Source organism: Salmo salar, chromosome ssa02, assembly GCF_905237065.1.
Source record: "Salmo salar chromosome ssa02, Ssal_v3.1, whole genome shotgun sequence".
In the NCBI taxonomy this organism is placed as follows: domain Eukaryota; kingdom Metazoa; phylum Chordata; class Actinopteri; order Salmoniformes; family Salmonidae; genus Salmo; species Salmo salar.
The window spans coordinates 32,274,979-32,294,458 of NC_059443.1; the positions used below are offsets into that span (position 1 = coordinate 32,274,979).

Here is a 19,480-nt window from a genome sequence, read left to right on the forward strand (position 1 = left end):
TTATACAGGCCGTGTTAAATGTCGGTGTTTCTCCTCCCCATTCCTTGTCTGATGCGGGGGGTGGAATCCAGTTTTTTTTTTGTGGGAGGATACGAGATTCCAGCCAGGATGGCAATGGAACGCTGACAAGAAAAGTTTAGTCCGTTACCTCTTGACTGGACAGACCAAAACGGACTCAATGGCGACGAAGGTATGATATATCACCTTGTGAGAGTTGTTTTCTTGCCATTAGTAATATTTAAGTCATTAATTATCTGTTTATTTTGATATCCATCATTTGTTATTCAAACGCACAGGAGACTCATCAAGTTATAAACTAGGGCGCCGGCTCTCACCTATAGGACTTTATTGTGTTATATTCTCCTGACATCAGCGCATGATGTACGATGAAGTGCTAACATGTTAAAGCGCAACAAATCAAAACCAATTTTGGGATTTAACCAGAGTATATCATTAGCCTACATTATGCTCAATGGCCTTGTGGATTTCATTTTTACACGGAATGCGCAATCTGGGTGCCTGTTATTTTGGAGCAGTTGAGTGCCCTGTGCCTCGACTGTCGGCGCAGAGTAATAGAAAGCACGGGGAATCAATCAGGTTCACGCATCCCTTCCTACGGAAACGTTGGAATGGAGTCCATTGCATGCACAGTTTCCATACGCTTTTTTGTTAAGGAGGAACGACTATAATTTTGCTTGGCTATTTGAATAATATCTGAATTTCTTGCATTGAAAATTGGTTTCCAGCCACCATTGACAGTAAAAGTAGACGCCTCACACATAGAATAGGTGCAGTACAGTGGGATTTAATGAGCCCAAAGTTCAGCGCATGGATATGCAATGTATGGCAAAAGGCTACCCGAGATGAATAGGAGTAACGTTCTGCAGCTTTGGCCAACACCCAGAAGGTAAATCTGTGAGAGCTGCCATTGCAGACAGACGGGGCTCTACAACGCTTGAGTGGGATTGTTAAATTAGTGAATGAATCAGTCAATTATTAGTTTAATAAAATTCTGCTGAAATACACACTAAGTGTACAAAACATTAGGAGCATCCCCTTTTGCTCTCAGAACAACCTCAATTCATCGGGGCATGGGCTCTATCTACACTGTCGAAAGCGTTCCAGAGGGATGCTGGCCATACTGACTACAATTATTCCCACAGTTGTGTCAAGTTCGCTGGATGTCCTTTTGTGTGGTGGATCATTTTTGATGCACACGGGAAACTGTTAAGTGTGGAAAAACCCAGCAGCATTGTAGTTCTTGGCACACTCAAGCCTGTACGCCTGGCACCTACTACATACCCTGTTCAAAGGCACTTAAATATTTTGAATTGCCTATTCACCCTCTAAATGGCACACATTCACAATCAATATCTCAAGGCTTTAAAATCCTTTTTTAACCTGTCTCCTCCCCTTAATATACACTAATTAAATTAGATTTAAAACCTCTACAGGATCGGTGTGTCCCCCACCCGAGATGGTTGAGCTAACATGCGCTAATGTGATTATCAAGAATATGCATATCCTTGCTTCAGGTCCTGCGCTACAGGCAGTTAGATTTGGGTATGTCATTTTAGGTGAAAATGGAAAAAAGGGTCCGATCCTTAAGCCGTTTTAACAGGTGACATAAATAAGGGACCATAGCTTTCACCTGGTCAGTCTCATGGAAAGTGCACGTGTTCCTAATGTTTTGTAAACTCAGTGTATATGTCAACAAATTAAACACGTCAGAATCCTATACAATCCACCCTCAATTGAATTTTGGAATTGTAGCAATTCGTTCTGAATCTGAGATTCTGCAACAACAAAAAATTCCCCATGATGATGCAGATATTGTGGCAGGTAAATCAACATTTGCTGAAATATCAAATACATTAGGAAATGTCATAATCTGTCTGCTGTGTAATAGCGGTTTCATTAATTACAATTGGCGAATTCCATTCAAATGCTTCAAAAGTACAGGCCATTTTATCATAAGGGTGTGTCAAGCAACAAGCTTTAAACAATGTTCATGACTAGCCCTGAGGCTTAACACATCGTGGTATTGTTCTTGGGTAAACATTAGCCTAACAGTAGTGTGCGTGACGCATACATTTTTTACTACCAGGTGTGCACTGTGCAGGATACGGATCATAATGTGATTGCAAATGAGTAACTTACACTCATGATTATGTTGTGTTATGCATAGTACAATTTATCTGTCATACACTATTAAAAAAGTGGATACTCCCTTCATATCTGCTCTTAATCCTTGTGTGTTATTCTCTCTCACACACCACAAGTACTCAGATCTGGAATTGGCGTTGAACACCCTGGTGAGTCAGTTCCATGCTGCTGCAGCCAACAATGCCCACACACTAACCACAGAGGAGTTCCAGACCCTGGTCTCCACACAGCTACCCACCCTTGACAAGGTAATATGAACCCACACAGTAAAGTACAACTCTGTTCCAATATTTCCAATTTGTTCCTTCCTTCCTTGCGGTAATCACTGATCTGACATCACTAAATTCAGAAAATATGTGTAGTTTAACCCTGGTTTAAACCTGTCCTGCCATGTTATATACATTTTTATCCCAAGGAAACGATGAAGGAATAATTCATTTTAAGTATTGGGCCAGGGAGAGGTCCCTCCATTTTGCATGACAGATTCTTCCCTTCCATGGCAACCTCTGTAAACAAATAGAAGTGCAGTCCCAAAATTATCCCTTAGCAGTCTAATCTCTCCCATCTGGCTGTGTGTTGCCTCCCCCTTGTGGATCTGAGAAGATTGGAATTAGGTTGTGGCTCCACCTACTGTAGTTCAACTGTAGTTCAGCACGCTTACATCTATCCAGCCATTACTGATTCATGGAGGGTGAATTGATGGGGTGGGGTAGGGTTCAATAAGAGCGGTTTGGATGGCTCTCTTTAAATATGGACCATAAATTATGTTATATTTTTCAACACTTTTTTTTTCAATATATAATTTTTTTAAACATAACATACACGTACAAACGACAACATCACACAAACATCAACTACATCACACCTGCCCAGACCCACATGCTCACACCCCGATCTCCAGCGCCCGCATCACTCTCTGCCACATGGCCTCAAACTGTACCATTTTGTTTCTCTGTCACCCACAAACATTCAACATTGTGTTAACGACAAAGGATTGGTTGATTTACAGTTTAAGTGTACGTTTTTTTCAAGATGATTGACGAGAATAGTATTGTCCAACCCATTGGGTATCCCACTGCACCCTCATATGCCATGTCTTGAAATATGCAGCCAGACGGATTAAAAGTACATTTATATTGTAATACTTCTGACAGCCAACTTTCTAACTCCACCCATAACGTTTGGACTTTATAACTCTAACCTTTCTAATAGACAGCAGGAGATGAACAAGGCTTGAGCCAGCTGCTGCAGCAGATTGGAGTGAAGGATGGAAGGGGGGTCTCCTTTGAGAACTTTTGGAACTTAGTCCAGACACTGGCCACCATTCAATACGGACAGAGGAGCCAGGAGAAGACAATCAAGTGTAGCTGCGTTCTACAGTGAGGAGCTGGTCAAACATTATCTTGGGAAACCTACCACTTAAGGGAACAGTTTACACCACCCAGAAAATCACACTTTAACCTGGGCCCCTCCCAACCACCCCATCCTAGTATTCTAACTCCCTAACTCCTCCCTGTCTGTTCACACCTGGTTGTTATGTGTCTGCGGGGGCTAATAAAGTTGTAGGCCTATTGGATGGTTAAATGAAAGGTTTACTTTATAGTCTTCTATTCCATCTGCAATTACCCAACATTATTATTTCAACTGCATCGTTATGTCAGTTCTTATGGATAATAGCATGCTATTTATGTTTTCATTATTTACATTGTTGTCACACTTATTAAAACCAACATGTCAAATGCTAAAATGACTAGAAATGAAACATAGTATGCATGTTATGTTCATGATAATTGTATTACTTGTTGAATAAAACGTTTAATTTTGTTACATGTTTTGTGTTATTTATGCTTTTTTTTCCTATCGTAAGTATAGGCTATAGGCCAGGCTTATATCATGGACGCTACCAACTCTAGAATACACAACAACACTATACAGTCTACTCCTTTATGTAGGTCTGACTCCACCTACTGACTCTGGATCTGATAATATGTCAGAGAGTTTCTAAACACAGAGGTGCAACATTGCGAGACTTCAAAGAACGCGCAAACCAAGCAGACTAGGCCTAGACTTTGGGTTCGAGAAGTCAATGGCCGTGCTCAATAGGATCAAAACTGTAACGTATCATGGGTAAATGATGGAAAGTGTCACAATGTCATATTTTCGTCAAAAACTAATTTATGTGGAACCAGTACCTGACGGCTTGCACATGCGCAGTTCGGCGCAAGACCACCGTTAGACCAGATGACGTGATCCTGCGCATGAGTTCAGCTAGCCAACGTCGCCATGGACCTCGCCTACTGCAACCGTCGTGATCGGGAGAAGCAGTTTCTGGCTAGCTGGACTATCTTTGACTATGCTCAAACTTCTTCCGTTCCATATTTTTTTTCAGTCTGAAAGAATATCCGGAGGAGCTTTGCGCTGGTTGAGAACCTGCGCAAGGTAAATGCAAAAACATTTTAACGGCTTTTATTCTCATTTGCGTGCGAACGATCATCAATGGAGGTACGTCTCTCCTTAAATATGCATACATTATGATTATTAATAGTAATGCAAGGCTCGTTTTTCTCTCATAAAAAAATATTTATCCCGGAATGACTCTTCCACACAGATGTACCATGGCGGGCAAAGCGGCGGTGGCTTTCCGTTTGGGCCGGACGTAGTAAATGAATCGGGAACCTATGGAAATTGTGTCCTCTGTGGGTTAACTTTAAACCATGAGCGATATCCCCAACTTCTTCCCTGTTTGCACTCTATTTGTCAAGCATGCCTGCCCCCAGTCAATCCAGGGTTGCAGAAAGGTATGAAGCACTTTTGTTGAACACAACTGGGTTTAGTGAATTTACTGTATCGAGCTTTTGGAATAAGGACTGTTCTATCTGACATTTTGGTCAAAAATGAGTTATTCACATAGCCAGTTAGAGTTGCTCTTGACTTTAGATGGTGTCCTTCACAGAGTTGCTCTTTAGATGGTCTTCACAATTTACGACGGAAAAAAACATGAAGTTTTATCTTCACAAACAGCTTTGCCTGTTATATTTGGGTTATATTTGCAATTCAATCACACAATGCTGGGTTTCCAATACAATATTATGTAAAGTGATGTCATGAAAGAGGAAGACATCACAAAACAGTTCTGGTTCTATTTGCAATTCAATCACACAATTCTGCATTTCCAATAAAAAATGATGTAAAGTGATGCCGTGAAAGAGGAAGACATAACAAAACAGTTCTGAGATACAAAACTATACATTTTGATAAAACCAATAGTTCCATGTCCTTGATTATTCATATCATGGGTTCTGATGCTCTTTTGCATTTATTTAGTTTTTTTTCAGCACTTTTGTTGAATAGTGCCTGGCCACTTCTGCTCTTTATGGCAAAAATAGTTAAATACAGCTACCTTGGAGCATGTTAAAGGCCCATTGGAGAGGCATCCCTGTTTTTATCTTGTTCTATATAGATATTGAAGGAGAATTTCACTGAAAATACAAACTTACCAGATTTCATGGATAACTAGTTTGCTTGCTCTGGGCATCGAAGACCAGACAGATATATCCGTTTACTCATCCAGAGCTAAGCTTTAGCCATCCTGCTAGTACTCCATTACATTTACATTTTAGTCATTTAGCAGACGCTCTTATCCAGAGCGACTTACAGTAGTGAGTGCATACATTTCATGCATTTTTTTTTTCCTTCTGTACTGGTCCCCTGTGGGAATCGAACCCACAACCCTGGCGTTGCAAACACCATGCGCTACCAACTGAGCCACACGGGACAAATCCATGGTGTATTTGTCATTTTGTGGTTTGGAGGATGGAGGGGATACTCTTTATTTAATGATTAAATGGCTTTACTTTTCTTTTGAAATTAAATGAATCTTATGATTCAGTATCAGAACCTTTTTACTCAACCCAGATCCACATATGAGAATGCTCAATATCTCATAACTAGACTTTTGGCAGATAGAACCTTATAATTCCAAAGTCACGGTATCATTATCTAGGGGAGAGACCAACGACTATTCAGAGACTCCCACAAGACAATCACAGTGTTTTAGACAGGAAACATTGAGAAGGGAAACGTTACAACATTACAACAATAGTCTATTTCTCTCTCTCTCCAGATCTCTCTATCTCTCCAGCATGTCCGTCCTGTGACATGCCATTTAATATTCTGGAAGTCAAAGATAATCTCTTTATTAAGAACTCTTCCAACAATCTCTGGACTGGTAATGTCCAGGTGAGACACTTTGGGGGTTAATATGAATAACTCCATCAATAATATTAACTCAGTCAATGATTGTGCTGTTCCCATAGCCTGTGAATGCCTTTATATATTCTGTGTATTCCATCATCACGTCTGTGACTGCAGTGTACCTGTTGTGAGGGGTTCGTGGCGAGTGGCTGGTGTGTGGAGTGTGGAGAGGCGCTGTGTTCAGAGTGTGTATCTGCACACAGAAGAGTGAAGGTCACGAAGGACCACACTATACGGCTCCAACCCCCAACAGGTCTGCCCTATATACCCTCAATACCATGCTATTGAGCACTATGGCTGTTCTTTTCAGAGACTTCTACTCATGTAGAATTTGATTAAATTATCCACAGACATCTTTTCTGCTCAAATCTTTTTTCAAACATCATACCATCTTATGCAAACACCTTGTAATATTCAAGTTATATTTTATTATCTGGTCACTACAAACGCACATATGCACGCACACACACACACTCCCAAACATTGACTTAGAATTCGACTGAGCCAGTCACAGCCGTCAAACACTTGTTGATAATACCAGGACACTGAAATAGCATGTTCATATACTAGAATGTATCATATTTTTCTATTCCCCTGTAGGAGTCTCCGCTGCCACAGTGTTTTGTCCCACACACAAACATGAGCCAATCAAGCTCTTCTGTTTGACCTGCGATCAGCTGACCTGTCGAGACTGCCAACTAATGGATCACAGGAACCACAGGTAAGTTTCCTGGCATATTGTAAGTACAGTCACAGTATCATGGAAAGTTCAAATACTGTAGAAGAAGCATCCTTACCTACCTTGAAGTAATCGCTAAAACACAATTCGATAGGTAAAAAATAAGGTAAAGTCACGTGATTACTTCAAGGAAGAGAGGAGGACAAGATGGATTCTTTAAGCATTTGAACTGGGCCGAATTCTCTTCTCCTGTTCTCCTGAGTCTCCTCTTCCATTCTCATGCAGTTTCCAGTTCCTCCATGAGGCGATGGCTAGCCAGAAAGATCAGCTTCAGTCCCTGGTGCAGAGAGTGAGGCAGCAGAGAGTTGCAGTGAAGCAGAGCCTCCTGGACATGGACGGCAGGTAATAACTAGTCAATTACACTGGAATGAAATGACAATATTGGAACAGGAGTTTCTTGTCACAGGGCATGAACTTCATGTCACAGAAGTAAATCTTCTATCTGCTGTATTGTTTACAACTGCGTCCTCTGCATCTTAGTTGGAACAGAAACCTTCAGCTGAATATAGTAGGATGTTTTTGGTTCGTTTCTAAAGACTGCAGCTGCATATTGAAACTGTTAGTGTAAGCAAATACAGCTAAGATTGAGCATCTGTGCAGGTCTATTCAATTATATGGTTGTTTAGGGTTAAGGTTTACCTCCGGGCCCATGCCTTCAATACCTAGACAAAAGTGCTATATCCTACCCACAAATTTTGGATTGAGGCAATATTTTTAGCGGAATCTAGACAATAGATGTCATGAAATGTAGCTTGAATTAGACAAACTTTAATGTGGATGATCCACTAGACATTTTATTACATGGGACGTTCCACCAATTCGGTGCCTTTTGAGAAGTGTAACTTGATCAAAAAATGTTTGATTTCATCTAATTTTACTGTTCGGTCATAAACAGCATATGTTCAACTTCATAAAAAAACTAGTTAACCCAACTCAAGAGGTTAAATAAAAGAATATGACTATAGTAAGTCCCTATTAAGTTTCAAATAAATAACAGGGTTGACTGTAACAGGGTTGACAATTTCATCATAAATCCAATTGTGACAGGGGAATGGAAGCCTGTTGTGTGCAACAGGGAGGGGCAATTGAATGCAAGCTTAATTTTTTGTTGTTGAAATTAAAACATTTCTAGCCTGTCTATCCATGGGTAACAGGTTGACGTGTTATGCTCGTCCCACTCAGTTTTCCATCACAAAACACCAGAAAATGGCCAGAAAAAGAAGAACCAGCTCACCTGCTTTTACACTATAATTTGACAATTAAATGTTCAATGTTTCTTTTAAAAACAGATTTCAAAAGGAATTGTTTCTCCATATTAAAACGAGAGTACAGTAACATGGATGACCATAAAATGAGGGACAGACGTAGATTAATTTCTAATGACATGAAATAAATAATAATCTTCAGAAATGACTTTGTCAAGGCAACAAAATAACTAGGGCTTTACAATGATGGTGAGAACGTTGAGAAATTTCGGAGGTAAATAGGTTAAAATCTTCCTAGAAGTCACAGAGGGTTCACGGAGGGTGCACGGAGGGACATGTCAAAATGCAGAATTTTGGTACTTTAGTAAGTCTTTATTCATAATGAAAGTATGATTTATTTAATTCACCATGAGGTCTATATTAAAGGGTACTTCATTTAATATAACATGTTTTTGGTGCACAACTTCTACTTACAGTACCAGTCAAACGTTTGGACACACCTACTCATTCAAGGTTTTTCTTTATTTTTACACTTTTATACATTGTAGAATAATAGTGAAGACATCAACACTATGAAATAACACATATGGAATCATGTAGTAACCAAAAAAGTGTTAAACAAATCAAAATATATTTTATATTTAGATTCTTCAAAGTAGCCACCCGTTGCCTTGATGACAGCTTTGCAAACTCTTGGCATTCTCTCAAACAGTTTCACCTGAAATGCTTTTCCAACAGTCTTGAAGGAGTTCCCACATATGCTGAGCACTTGTTGGTTGCTTTTCCTTCACTCTGCGGGCCAACTCATCCCAAACCATCTCAATTGGGTTGAGGTCGGGTGATTGTGGAGGCCAGGTCATCTGATCCATCACTCTCCTTGGTCAAGTCGCCTTTACACAGCCTGGTTACAAGTGTTGGGTGATTTCTTGTTGAAAAAAAATGATAGTCCCACTAAGCACAAACCAGATGGGATGGCGTATGCTGTGGTAGCCATGCTGGTTAAGTGTACCTTGAATTCTAAATAAATCATTGACAGTGTCACCCCCACACCATCACTCCTCCTCCTCCATGCTCCCCGTTGGGAACCACACATGCAGAGATCATCCGTTCACCTACTCTGCGTCTCACAAAGACACGGCGGTTGGAACCAAAAATCTCAAATTTGGACTCATCAGACCAAAGGACAGATTTCCACCTGGCTAATGCCCATTGATTGTGTTTCTTGGCCCAAGCAAGTCTCTTCTTATTATTGGTGTCCATTAGTAGTGGTTTCTTTGCAGCAATTCGACCATGAAGGCCTGATTCACGCAGTCTTCTCTGAACAGTTGATGTTGAGATGTGTCTCTTACTTGAACTCTGTGAAGCATTTATTTGGGCTAACATTTCTAAGGCTGGTAACTCTTAAGGAACATATCTTCTGCAGCAGAGGTAACACTGCGTCTTCCTTTCCTGTGGCAGTCCTCATGAGAGCCAGTTTCATCATAGCGCTTGATGGTTTTTGCAACTGCACTTGAAGATACTTTAAAAGTTCTTGACATTTTCTGGGTTGACTGACCTTCCTGTCTTAAAATAATGATTGACTGTTGTTTCTCTTTGCTTATTTGAGCTCTTCTTGACATAATATGGACTTGGTCTTTCACCAAATAGGGCAATCTTCTGTATACCACCCCTACCTTGTCACAACACAACTGATTGGCTCAAATGCATTAATAAGGAAAGAAATTCCACAAATTAACTTTTAAAAAGCCACACCTTTTAATTGAAATACATTCCAGGTGACTACCTCATGAAGCTGGTTCAGAGAATGCCAAGAGTGTGCAAAGCTGTCATCAGGGCAAAGGGTGGCTACTTTGAAGAATCTAAATATAAAATATATTTTGATTTGTTTAACACTTTTTTGGTTACTACATGATTCCATATGTGTTATTTCATAGTGTTGATGTCTTCACTATTATTCTACAATGTATAAAAGTGTAAAAAATAAAGAAAAACCTTGAATGAGTAGGTGTGTCCAAACGTTTGACTGGTTCTGTATATATCAAAGGAATACAAAAGGCATTAATTTTGTGGAAAGACCCACATGTTCTCTCCCACTCGCAGATTGCTAGACATAACACAACTCAAGTCAAAGCTGAGGGAGAGCCTGAAGAGAATGCTTTTTTGCCACTGTTCAACTCTTGAAATCGAGAGCCACGTCGCTCTACAACAACATAGAGGTATTTCAGCTATCCAAGACTAACACAATCCATGAAAGCTAAAGAAAGTGTGTGTGTGTGTGTTCATGTGATTTTGCTCTCAGTTTGAGTCGATAAAATGCTTGCTCATGTCCACCCAGACTATGTGTAATGCCGAGGTGGCAGGGATCGAGACGAGACGGAGTGCACTAAGAAAACTGGGGCAGAGGCAGGACTATGTTGCTGACTTTGCTGAGAAAGCCCTGAAGGTGGAGGACTTCTTTGCCCTGCTCTCCTGCAAAGGGCAGGTACGAACCCACTTGTTCTGCCTGTACAAAGCTACTCACACATTTCCTTGTTTTTCTTTTGGCTTATATGAGAGTGCCTTATCCCCCATCTCCCCCAAAGACACTTCATTCTGAATTGAGTTGCGAATTTCTCTTTAATTGAAATGATTGAATTTGAATTGAACTTCAATTGGCCACACCCTACATGAAGCAGAATTTCAATTGAATTTGAATGAAAGGAAGTAGAATTGAATTCTATAAAATTCAATGAAATTCAAATGGCTTATTTTTTTCAACAAATCACCATAGAAATGTTTATTTTGACATAATGTATGGTTACCAATACCATGTAGCATAAGGTTGAACATTTTCATTTTTAAAACTCATTCTCCTAAAACCATTTAAAATAATTACAGTGGTCTGGAAATATTTTTAAGATCCTGTTGTGGGTTTTCTATAATAATTCATCATTCCCTTAATGTTTTTAGATATCAGAATACATTTCCCAGAATGCATCTGGTCAAAAACTGCAGTATGGAAGGGAATAATCTAACATCTCATGACAAAGAAAATGACATCTTTGAGTTATAATCAAACTAATATTTGAAATGGTATGTGTGTATTCTTTGCATTAATAAGTGGCATATCCTTTTTGATAAAATATTTGTCAAATTAATGATGCTTTCATGTCTTAGTTCAATTGGTTTGAATTATAGGTCGACCGATTAACCGGCATGGCCGATTTAATTAGGGCCGATTTCAAGTTTTCATAACAATCGGTAATCAGCATTTTTGGATGCCAATTATGGCCGATTACATTGCAAACCAGGTGGCAGTCTGACCACCTGTTACGCGAGTAGAGCAAGGAGCCAAGGTAAGTTGCTAGCTAGCATTAAACTTATCTTATAAAAAACAATACATTTTAACAACATCACTAGTTAACTACACATGGTTGATGATATTACTAGTTTAACTAGCTTGTCCTGCGTTGCATATAATCGATGCGGTGCCTATTAATTTATCATTTAATCACAGCCGACTTCGCCAAACGGGTGATTTAATTAACAAAAGCGCATTTGCGAAGAAAAACACAATCGTTGCACCAATAAACCTAACCATAAACATCAATGCCTTTCTTAAAATCAATACACAAGTATATATTTTTAAACCTGCATATTTAGTTAAAAGAAATTCATGTTAGCAGGCATTATTAACTAGGGAAATTGTGTCGCTTCACATGCGTTCAGTGCAAGCAGAGTCAGGGTATATGCAGCAGTTTGGGCCGTCTGGCTCGTTGGGAACTGTGTGAAGACCATTTCTTCCTAACAAAGGCCATAATTAATTTGCCAGAACTTTACATAATTATGACATAACATTGAAGGTTGTGCAATGTAACAGCAATATTTAGACTTAGGTTTGCCACCCGTTCTATAAAATACGGAACGGTTCCGTATTTCACTGAAAGAATAAACGTTTTGTTTTCGAAATGATAGTTTTCGGATTTGATCATATTAATTACCTAAGTTTCGTATTTCTGTGTGTTTATTATATTATAATTAAGTCTGTGATTTGATATTTGATAGAGCAGTCTGACTGAGTGGTGGTAGGCAGCAGCAGGCTCGTAAGCATTCATTCAAACAGCACTTTACTGCATTTGCCAGCAGCTCTTTGCAATGCTTGAAGCACAGCGCTGTTTATGATTTCAATCCTATCAACTCCCGAGATTAGGCTGGCAATACTAAAGTGCCTATAAGAACATCCAATAGTCAAAGGTATATGAAATACAAATGGTATAGAGAGAAATAGTTCTGGAATTCCTATAATAACTACAACCTAAAATGTTAAAAGGAACCACAATCTTTCATATGTTCTCATGTTCTGAGCAAGGAACTTAAACGTTAGCGTTTTTACATGGCACATATTGCACTTTTACTTTCTTCTCCAACACTGTGTTTTTGCATTATTTAAACCAAATTGAACATGTTTCATTATTTATTTGAGACTAAATTGATTTTATTTATGTATTATATTAAGTTAAAATAAAAGTGTTCATTCAGTATTGTTGTAATTGTCATTATTACAAATAATTATTTAAAAATAGTCCGATTTAATCAGTGTCTGCATTTTTTGGTCCTCCAATTATCTGTATCGGCGTTGAAAAATCATAATCAAATCAAATTTTATTTGTCACATACACATGGTTAGCAGACGTTAATGTGAGTGTAGTGAAATGCTTGTGCTTCTAGTTCCGACAATGCAGTAATATTCAACGAGTAATCTAACCTAACAATTTCACAACAATTACCTGAATAAGAATATGTACATAAAAAAAATATACGAATGAGTGATGGTATAGAACGGCATAGGCAAGCTGCAGTGGATGGTATAGAGTACAGTATATACATATGAGATGAGTAATGTAGGATATGTAAACATATAAAAGTGGCATTGTTTAAAGTGGCTAGTGATACATTACATCAAGATGGCAAGATACAGTAGATGTTATAGAGTACAGTATATACATATGAGATGAGTAATGTAGGGTATGTAAACATTATATGAAGTGGCATTGTTTAAAGTGGCTAGTGATACATTTATTACATACATTTTTCCATTATTAAAGTAGCTTGAGATGAGTCAGTATGTTGGCAGCAGACACTCAATGTTAGTGATGGCTATTTAACAGTCTGATGGCCTTGAGATAGAAGTTGTTTTTCAGTCTCTCGGTCCCCGCTTTGATGCACCTGTACTGACCTCGCCTTCTGGATGATAGCGGGGTGAACAGGCAGTGGCTCGGGTGGTTGCTGTCCTTGATGATCTTTTTGGTCTTCCTGTGACATCGGGTGGTGTAGGTGTCCTGGAGGGCAGGTAGTTTGCCCCCGGTGATGCGTTGTGCAGACCTCACTACCCTCTGGAGAGCCTTACGGTTGTGGGCGGAGCAGTTGCCGTATCAGGCGGTGATACAGCCCGACAGGATGCTCTCGATTGTGCATCTGTAGAAGTTTGTGAGTGTTTTTGGTGACAAGCCGAATTTCTTCAGCCTCCTGAGGTTGAAGAGGCGCTGCTGCGCCTTCTTCACCACGCTGTCTGTGTGGTTGGACCATTTCAGTTTGTCCGTGATGTGTACGCCGAGGAACTTATCGATCGACCTCTAGTTTGAATTAAACGTTACTTCCTTCAATTCAAATTCAATTCAAATGTTGCTTTAAGTGGGGTGTGGCCAATTCAAATTCAATTCAAATTTATTGTTCGAAATTGAATTTAATTCAGAAATTCCAAATTGACCCCAATCCTGCGTCACAAACATTACCACATTAACACACATGTGCAACCCTATGGACACATGCTCCTTCCTCTCACTCCACAGATTGGATCCCAGTTACAGCATCTCTTGACTCAGAGTACTGAGCCCCCGGGGACCATGCTTAAGTTGCAGCTGGTGATTACGGATGACTTCAAGAAACAAATAGCTTCCTTTGGTAAGTCAAGATACTCAATCTCCTATTCATGTAGGCTGTTGTCAGGGTAGGTTCCTTGTTCCCTGTCAATCATGGGCTTATTGGTGAAATCAGCAGTCAGACAATATCTTCTTTAAGTAAATCAATCAAACTTTTATTAATGCAATTGCAGACAGAAGTTAACAATGGAAACACAGCAAAGGGCTCAGCTGATTATATACCTGTGATCACTCCCTGGTGGTGTGATCACCTTCATCAATGCATATGTCCAATGAGTTGAGGTTACCTTAATGCAAATACCTAGAACAGTGCATTCTCTGAATTCAAAGTATTATCAGCATTTTCCACTGTCGCACGAGATGAAAGTGGCCAATCTAGACAGTGTTCACTTCTCAGCTCTTTATCTAGTTCCGGTCTCTTGCCTAGCCTGCGGGCATGTTCTTGCAACAACTAGGTCTTAACCACAATGACTAATATAGATATCTTATGCAAAGTATAGTGGCAGAGTTCAGACACACAGCAACAGTATAATAGTGAGACCTGCTATTATAAGGCCTGTAGCAAGCATATGAGTTTTAAGGTCCCCTTAATCAATAATGGGGAGGGTCTTTGGTACCCTTCCCCTACACTCTGCTGGCTTGGATCTTAACAAAATTCTTAGATTAAATCAAGAAAAAAAGGTTTTAGCATTGATTGCCACATAACGATGTGGTAGTCCAGTATTGCCCATTTAGTGTTGTTAAAATAACATGCCAAAATGAACCCAAGGAATTTTGTCATTGGGAATGGGGACCCCAGGACAAATCAAAATCAAATCAAATGTATTTATATAGCCCTTCGTACATCAGCTGATATCTCAAAGTGCTGTACAGAAACCCAGCCTAAAACCCCAAACAGCAAGCAATGCATGTGAAAGAAGCACGGTGGCTAGGAAAAACTCCCTAGGAAAAACTTCCTAGAAAGGCCAAAAACCTAGGAAGAAACCTAGAGAGGAACCAGGCTATGAGGGGTGGCCAGTCCTCTTCTGGCTGTGCCGGGTGGATTTTATAACAGAACATGGTCAAGATGTTAAAATGTTCATAAATGACCAGCATGGTCAAATAATAATCATAGTAGTTGTCGAGGGTGCAACAAGCACGTCCGGTGAACAGGTCAGGGTTCCATAGCCGCAGGCAGAACAGTTGAAACTGGAGCAGCAGCACGGCCAGGTGGACTGGGGACAGCAAGGAGTCATCATGCCAGGTAGTCCTGAGGCATGGTCCTAGGGCTCAGGTCCTCCGAGAGAAAGAGAGAAAGAGAGAATTAGAGAGAGCATATTTAAATTCACACAGGACACCGGATAAGACAAGAGAAATACTCCAGATGTAACAGACTGACCCTAGCCCCCCAACACTTAAACTACTGCAGCATAAATACTGGAGGCTGAGACAGGAGGGATCAGAAGACACTGTGGCCCCATCCGATGACCCCCGGACAGGGCCAAACAGGCAGGATATAACCCCACCCACTTTGCCAAAGCACAGCCCCCACACCACTAGAGGGATGTCTCCAACCACCAACTTACCATCCTAAGACAAGGCCGAGTATAGCCCACAAAGGACACAAGCTTGAGACCGCCTGGTCTTGACCATCTCATTTATATCATTGCTCCTACGATAGTATTATTTTTCTTCCTTTTTTCCAGGTAAACTTTTGGGTGATATTGTTCCCTTTGCCCAATCACATGTTAGTCAAGACAACAACCCCCTGGAAAACCAAGAAAGACCCAGTGCTCCCTCTGGCCAGACCTCTTCCAGTGCTCCTAACATGCCCATCCATTCTGTTCCCCCTCCACATAACCCTGTCTTCCAGCCCCCACGCTCCTCTTACACTGCCCCATCCAACCCCCTCAGTCAGCCCTCAGCTTCCCAGCCCTCCACCTCCCGTGAGCCTCCTCCTTATCGCTCCCTGCCTGTCCACACCCCTTCAAGACTTCCATTGAGCCATCCTGTGACACCCCAGCCCTGCCCATCTACACTAGCCCCATCTCACCCCTCCATGAATATACATAATCCACCATTCTGTCTTCCCTCAAACCCTGCCCAGCCATCACTTGTTCCTGCACTTCATGCCCAGTCACCGTTGGTCCCCACAAACCATGCCCAGCCATCACTTGTTCCTGCACTTCATGTCCAGTCACCATTGGTCCCCACAAACCCTGCCCGGCTATCCCCTGTTCAGCCTCCAACCTCCCCATCTCTCCAACCACTGATCGAGGCCACACCTAGACTTTATGGTATGTTCAAGGCAACTCCTCCACCTGGACCTGGACGATCTCGGAGAGGTAAGGATGGAAAGTCCTGGACGTTCCACTCATACTCACCTGTAGAGAACTGCCACCCACCTTCTGGCTCCTCCTCTCCTGCAGCCGTAGCTCAGCATCAGAATAGGAACTTTCCAAAATCGCAGCTACTGTGGATCCTCCATCAGCCTCCCTCTGTAAACCCCATCCCTGTCCTCCCGGTGAAAGCCCTAGCAGACTCCCCCTGTGATAGAAGCCTGCCTCCTACTGGTCTCGCAGACCCTGACCCAAACTCTCAGGCCAGGGAGAACGAGCCCACCTCTACTGTCACTGAGTTGGAGACTGACACAAAGGCAGACAGTGCTATGGATTTGGAGGTCCCATCAGCCTGGGCTGATAGAAAGGCAGCTGCCTGCTCAGACAGTACTTCTTCAGATCTGCCGTTCACAGGGACTTTGTCTACTGAGAGGACCTCTAATCATCTCTCTTACAGTGTCTTAACCCACACCCACCACCCCAAAGACGAAACTGACACGGACCCTAACAGTAAACCCTATTCTGTGGGTAGGACCCATACTGCCCCCCACAACAATAAAAATATAGCTTATGACCAACAACAAGAGGACGCTAAGGCTATCAGGTCACTTCATCGGCGTGTGAATAACTGGAGAACTGAGCTGCCAACACGCATTAGAGTGCTACTGGAGGGCCCCTCTCCACTCCCCACCAGGACAGGTTTGGTGGTGGCCACTGAAATGCCAACCAGGCAACCCAACACCACCCAGCCACCGAGCTTGACCAATGGCAACAATGTTAACAACTCAAGGTCCTGGCAACCCAGGGTCTTGATGTTTCGGCTACCCATCTCCACCCCCACTCCTGGATGCGCTCTTCCTCAGTTCCTGCTTGTCCAAGGGGCCAGCAAAGATGAGATTATTCTGCAAGAGATTGCAGAAGACCACCAGGTAAGCACGTTGCTGCACTACATGTTTTGTTCTTGATTTAAAGTCTGGGTTAAGGTTAGTGATAAAGCACTTTACTTTCCTTTTTAGCTTAGCAAGATGATGATGATCTATCCCCTCTGCTATTGTTGCAGTCCCATGGCGATGACATCACACCACCAGAGTCAGACAGCCTCCTCTGGACCAAGGCCCTGTCCTCCCCAGAGAGTCCCCCACTGCTCCAGTATGTGACCTGTGCGGCCTGTCACACTGTTGGCGGTTCGCTATTCTGTGTAGAGTGTGGGAGGGGCTACCACCAAGATTGTCATATCCCACCCATTGGTCCTTCCTTCTGGTAATCTCCCTAAAGATTTACAGTAGTAGTTTCTGTGTAAAGTTCCAGTTTGGTGGAGTTGATATGGAGGGAATACTCTAGTCTGAGTTCCTTGTGTTAAAGCTGTGTGCTGTCTGTTTCCCTCTCTGGTAGGGAGGAATGGAAGTGTTCACTTTGTCAGGACCTGGCCGACACCATAGACCCCTACAGTGATGACAGGCACAGGACTATGTGCCTCAGCCTAGCAGACCAGCGGGTAAAATTCACCCGTTGTGCATTTGAGTCGGATAGCATTTAAATTGACCTTTTGGACCTGCAACTTCTTAGATTCAATGCTGGCATTAACCAGATCTTGTTATTTTCTTTGCTAACAGAAATGTGAGCATCTCCTACTCTTTCTAAGGTGTGAGAATGACAGAAACATCCTTTGCAGCACGGCTGAGGTGTGTATGAAAATATATATTAAAAACATGTTATTTTTTTATGATTACGCTGTCCTGACCAAAATGGCTTATTGTAACTCAATGGCATTAGTGATATTTGTAAATAATCTTATCTGTTGCTATTATTTAGCACATTTATAATGAGAGCTCTCATACTTTTGTCTCTTCAGCCCACCTCAGATTCAATATGTCTTGACTCCATACATGGAAGGCTGCTACAACATCGATCATCCCCTTACCGTACCCCCTCCGAATTTGTCTCTGACGTCTGGGTCCTTTTCGACACCATGTTGATGAACTCAAAGGTTGTCACATCTTCTAAGATGTAATTTATATAGTCAAAAAATCACTACTGAAAGCATTTGCTAAACTACCAAATTACCTGAGAATTTACAGACAAAAATACCAGGCAAATGACATTGAATGTGTATTTTTTATTATCTCAAAGGACCAGGAGTTGGTTGTCAAGCTACGGGGCAGCTTTCAGAGGAAGTTAGGGGAAGTGTTTGGGACAGCTCTCCACCCTTCCCTCCTCAGCCACCCTAACAGAAGCTGGACTGAGACGGGGGAACCTGAGGAACCAACGGCTGCAGAGTCTCTGAAGAGGATGAGGGAGTTGCTGAATATGACCAAAGTGCCAAAAGCTAAGAAACGTCACTCCCAGGTCAGAGTTGCAACAGATGAAAATGAAACTAATATGAAAAAAATGAAAAAAGATGCAGACTGAATAATGGCCATTTGAAGTGGAGACTCAGAAATGCTATGTTGTTAGTCAATTATATACAACTGACATTGTACTTTTTTCATTAAATTAAATACAAAAGTGATTGTGTGTGACTTTGTTTTTGCACATTTGTAACAACGATGCAATATACTATGCATTACTGTAGCCTTTGTACTGTACGCTAGTAAACTCAGCAAAAAAAGAAACGTCCTCTCACTGTCAACTGCGTTTATTTTCAGCAAACTTAACATGTGTAAGTATTTGCATGAACATAACAAGATTCAACAACTGAGACATAAACTGAACAAGTTCCACAGACATGTGACTAACAAATTGAATAATGAGTCCCTGAACAAAGGGGGGTCAAAATCAAAAGTAACAGTCAGTACCTGGTGTGGGGGAGGAGGATGTCTTCCCTGTAACGCACAGCGTTGAGATTGCCTGCAATGACAACAAGCTCAGTCCGATGATGCT

The 19,480-nt window shown here is 41.3% G+C and overlaps 2 protein-coding genes across 6 annotated transcripts; both read left to right on the forward strand.

Moving 5' to 3' along the window:
- The first annotated feature begins 13 nt into the window (after positions 1-13).
- Positions 14-3,993, forward strand: s100v1 (S100 calcium binding protein V1). The gene is made up of 3 exons (XM_014160844.2): positions 14-190; positions 2,283-2,414; positions 3,379-3,993. Exons 1-3 carry the CDS (start codon positions 179-181, stop codon positions 3,547-3,549), a joined length of 315 nt encoding a protein of 104 aa, XP_014016319.1. The 5' UTR covers positions 14-178; the 3' UTR covers positions 3,550-3,993.
- Positions 3,994-4,377: 384 nt separating this feature from the next.
- Positions 4,378-19,109, forward strand: trim33l (tripartite motif containing 33, like). Of its 5 annotated transcripts, none has more exons than XM_014160884.2 (15): positions 4,378-4,668; positions 4,775-4,964; positions 6,290-6,405; positions 6,538-6,673; positions 7,021-7,141; positions 7,385-7,501; positions 10,439-10,580; positions 10,700-10,846; positions 14,193-14,304; positions 15,968-17,529; positions 17,661-17,860; positions 17,993-18,095; positions 18,214-18,282; positions 18,453-18,587; positions 18,731-19,109. In XM_014160884.2, the coding sequence occupies exons 8-15, from the start codon at positions 10,703-10,705 to the stop codon at positions 19,007-19,009; spliced, it is 2,604 nt and encodes an 867-aa protein (XP_014016359.2). In that variant the 5' UTR covers positions 4,378-4,668; positions 4,775-4,964; positions 6,290-6,405; positions 6,538-6,673; positions 7,021-7,141; positions 7,385-7,501; positions 10,439-10,580; positions 10,700-10,702; the 3' UTR covers positions 19,010-19,109. The 5 variants fall into 5 exon arrangements, with proteins under 5 accessions (XP_014016359.2, XP_014016332.2, XP_014016340.2 ...); XM_014160857.2 differs by having other exon boundaries at positions 10,465-10,580; XM_045702439.1 differs by having other exon boundaries at positions 4,393-4,605; positions 10,465-10,580.
- The last annotated feature ends 371 nt before the right edge of the window (positions 19,110-19,480 follow it).

Bases quoted from the DNA above. Each gene is read 5' to 3' on its own strand.
- s100v1 (XM_014160844.2), top strand. The intron at 2,415-3,378 runs GTAATATGAACC...CCTTTCTAATAG, and splicing joins AGCTACCCACCCTTGACAAG to ACAGCAGGAGATGAACAAGG.
- trim33l (XM_014160884.2), top strand. From the start codon at position 10,703: ATGTGTAATGCCGAGGTGGCAGGGATCGAGACGAGACGGAGTGCACTA. The intron at 17,861-17,992 runs GTAATCTCCCTA...CCTCTCTGGTAG, and splicing joins CCCATTGGTCCTTCCTTCTG to GGAGGAATGGAAGTGTTCAC. The intron at 18,096-18,213 runs GTAAAATTCACC...CTTTGCTAACAG, and splicing joins TCAGCCTAGCAGACCAGCGG to AAATGTGAGCATCTCCTACT.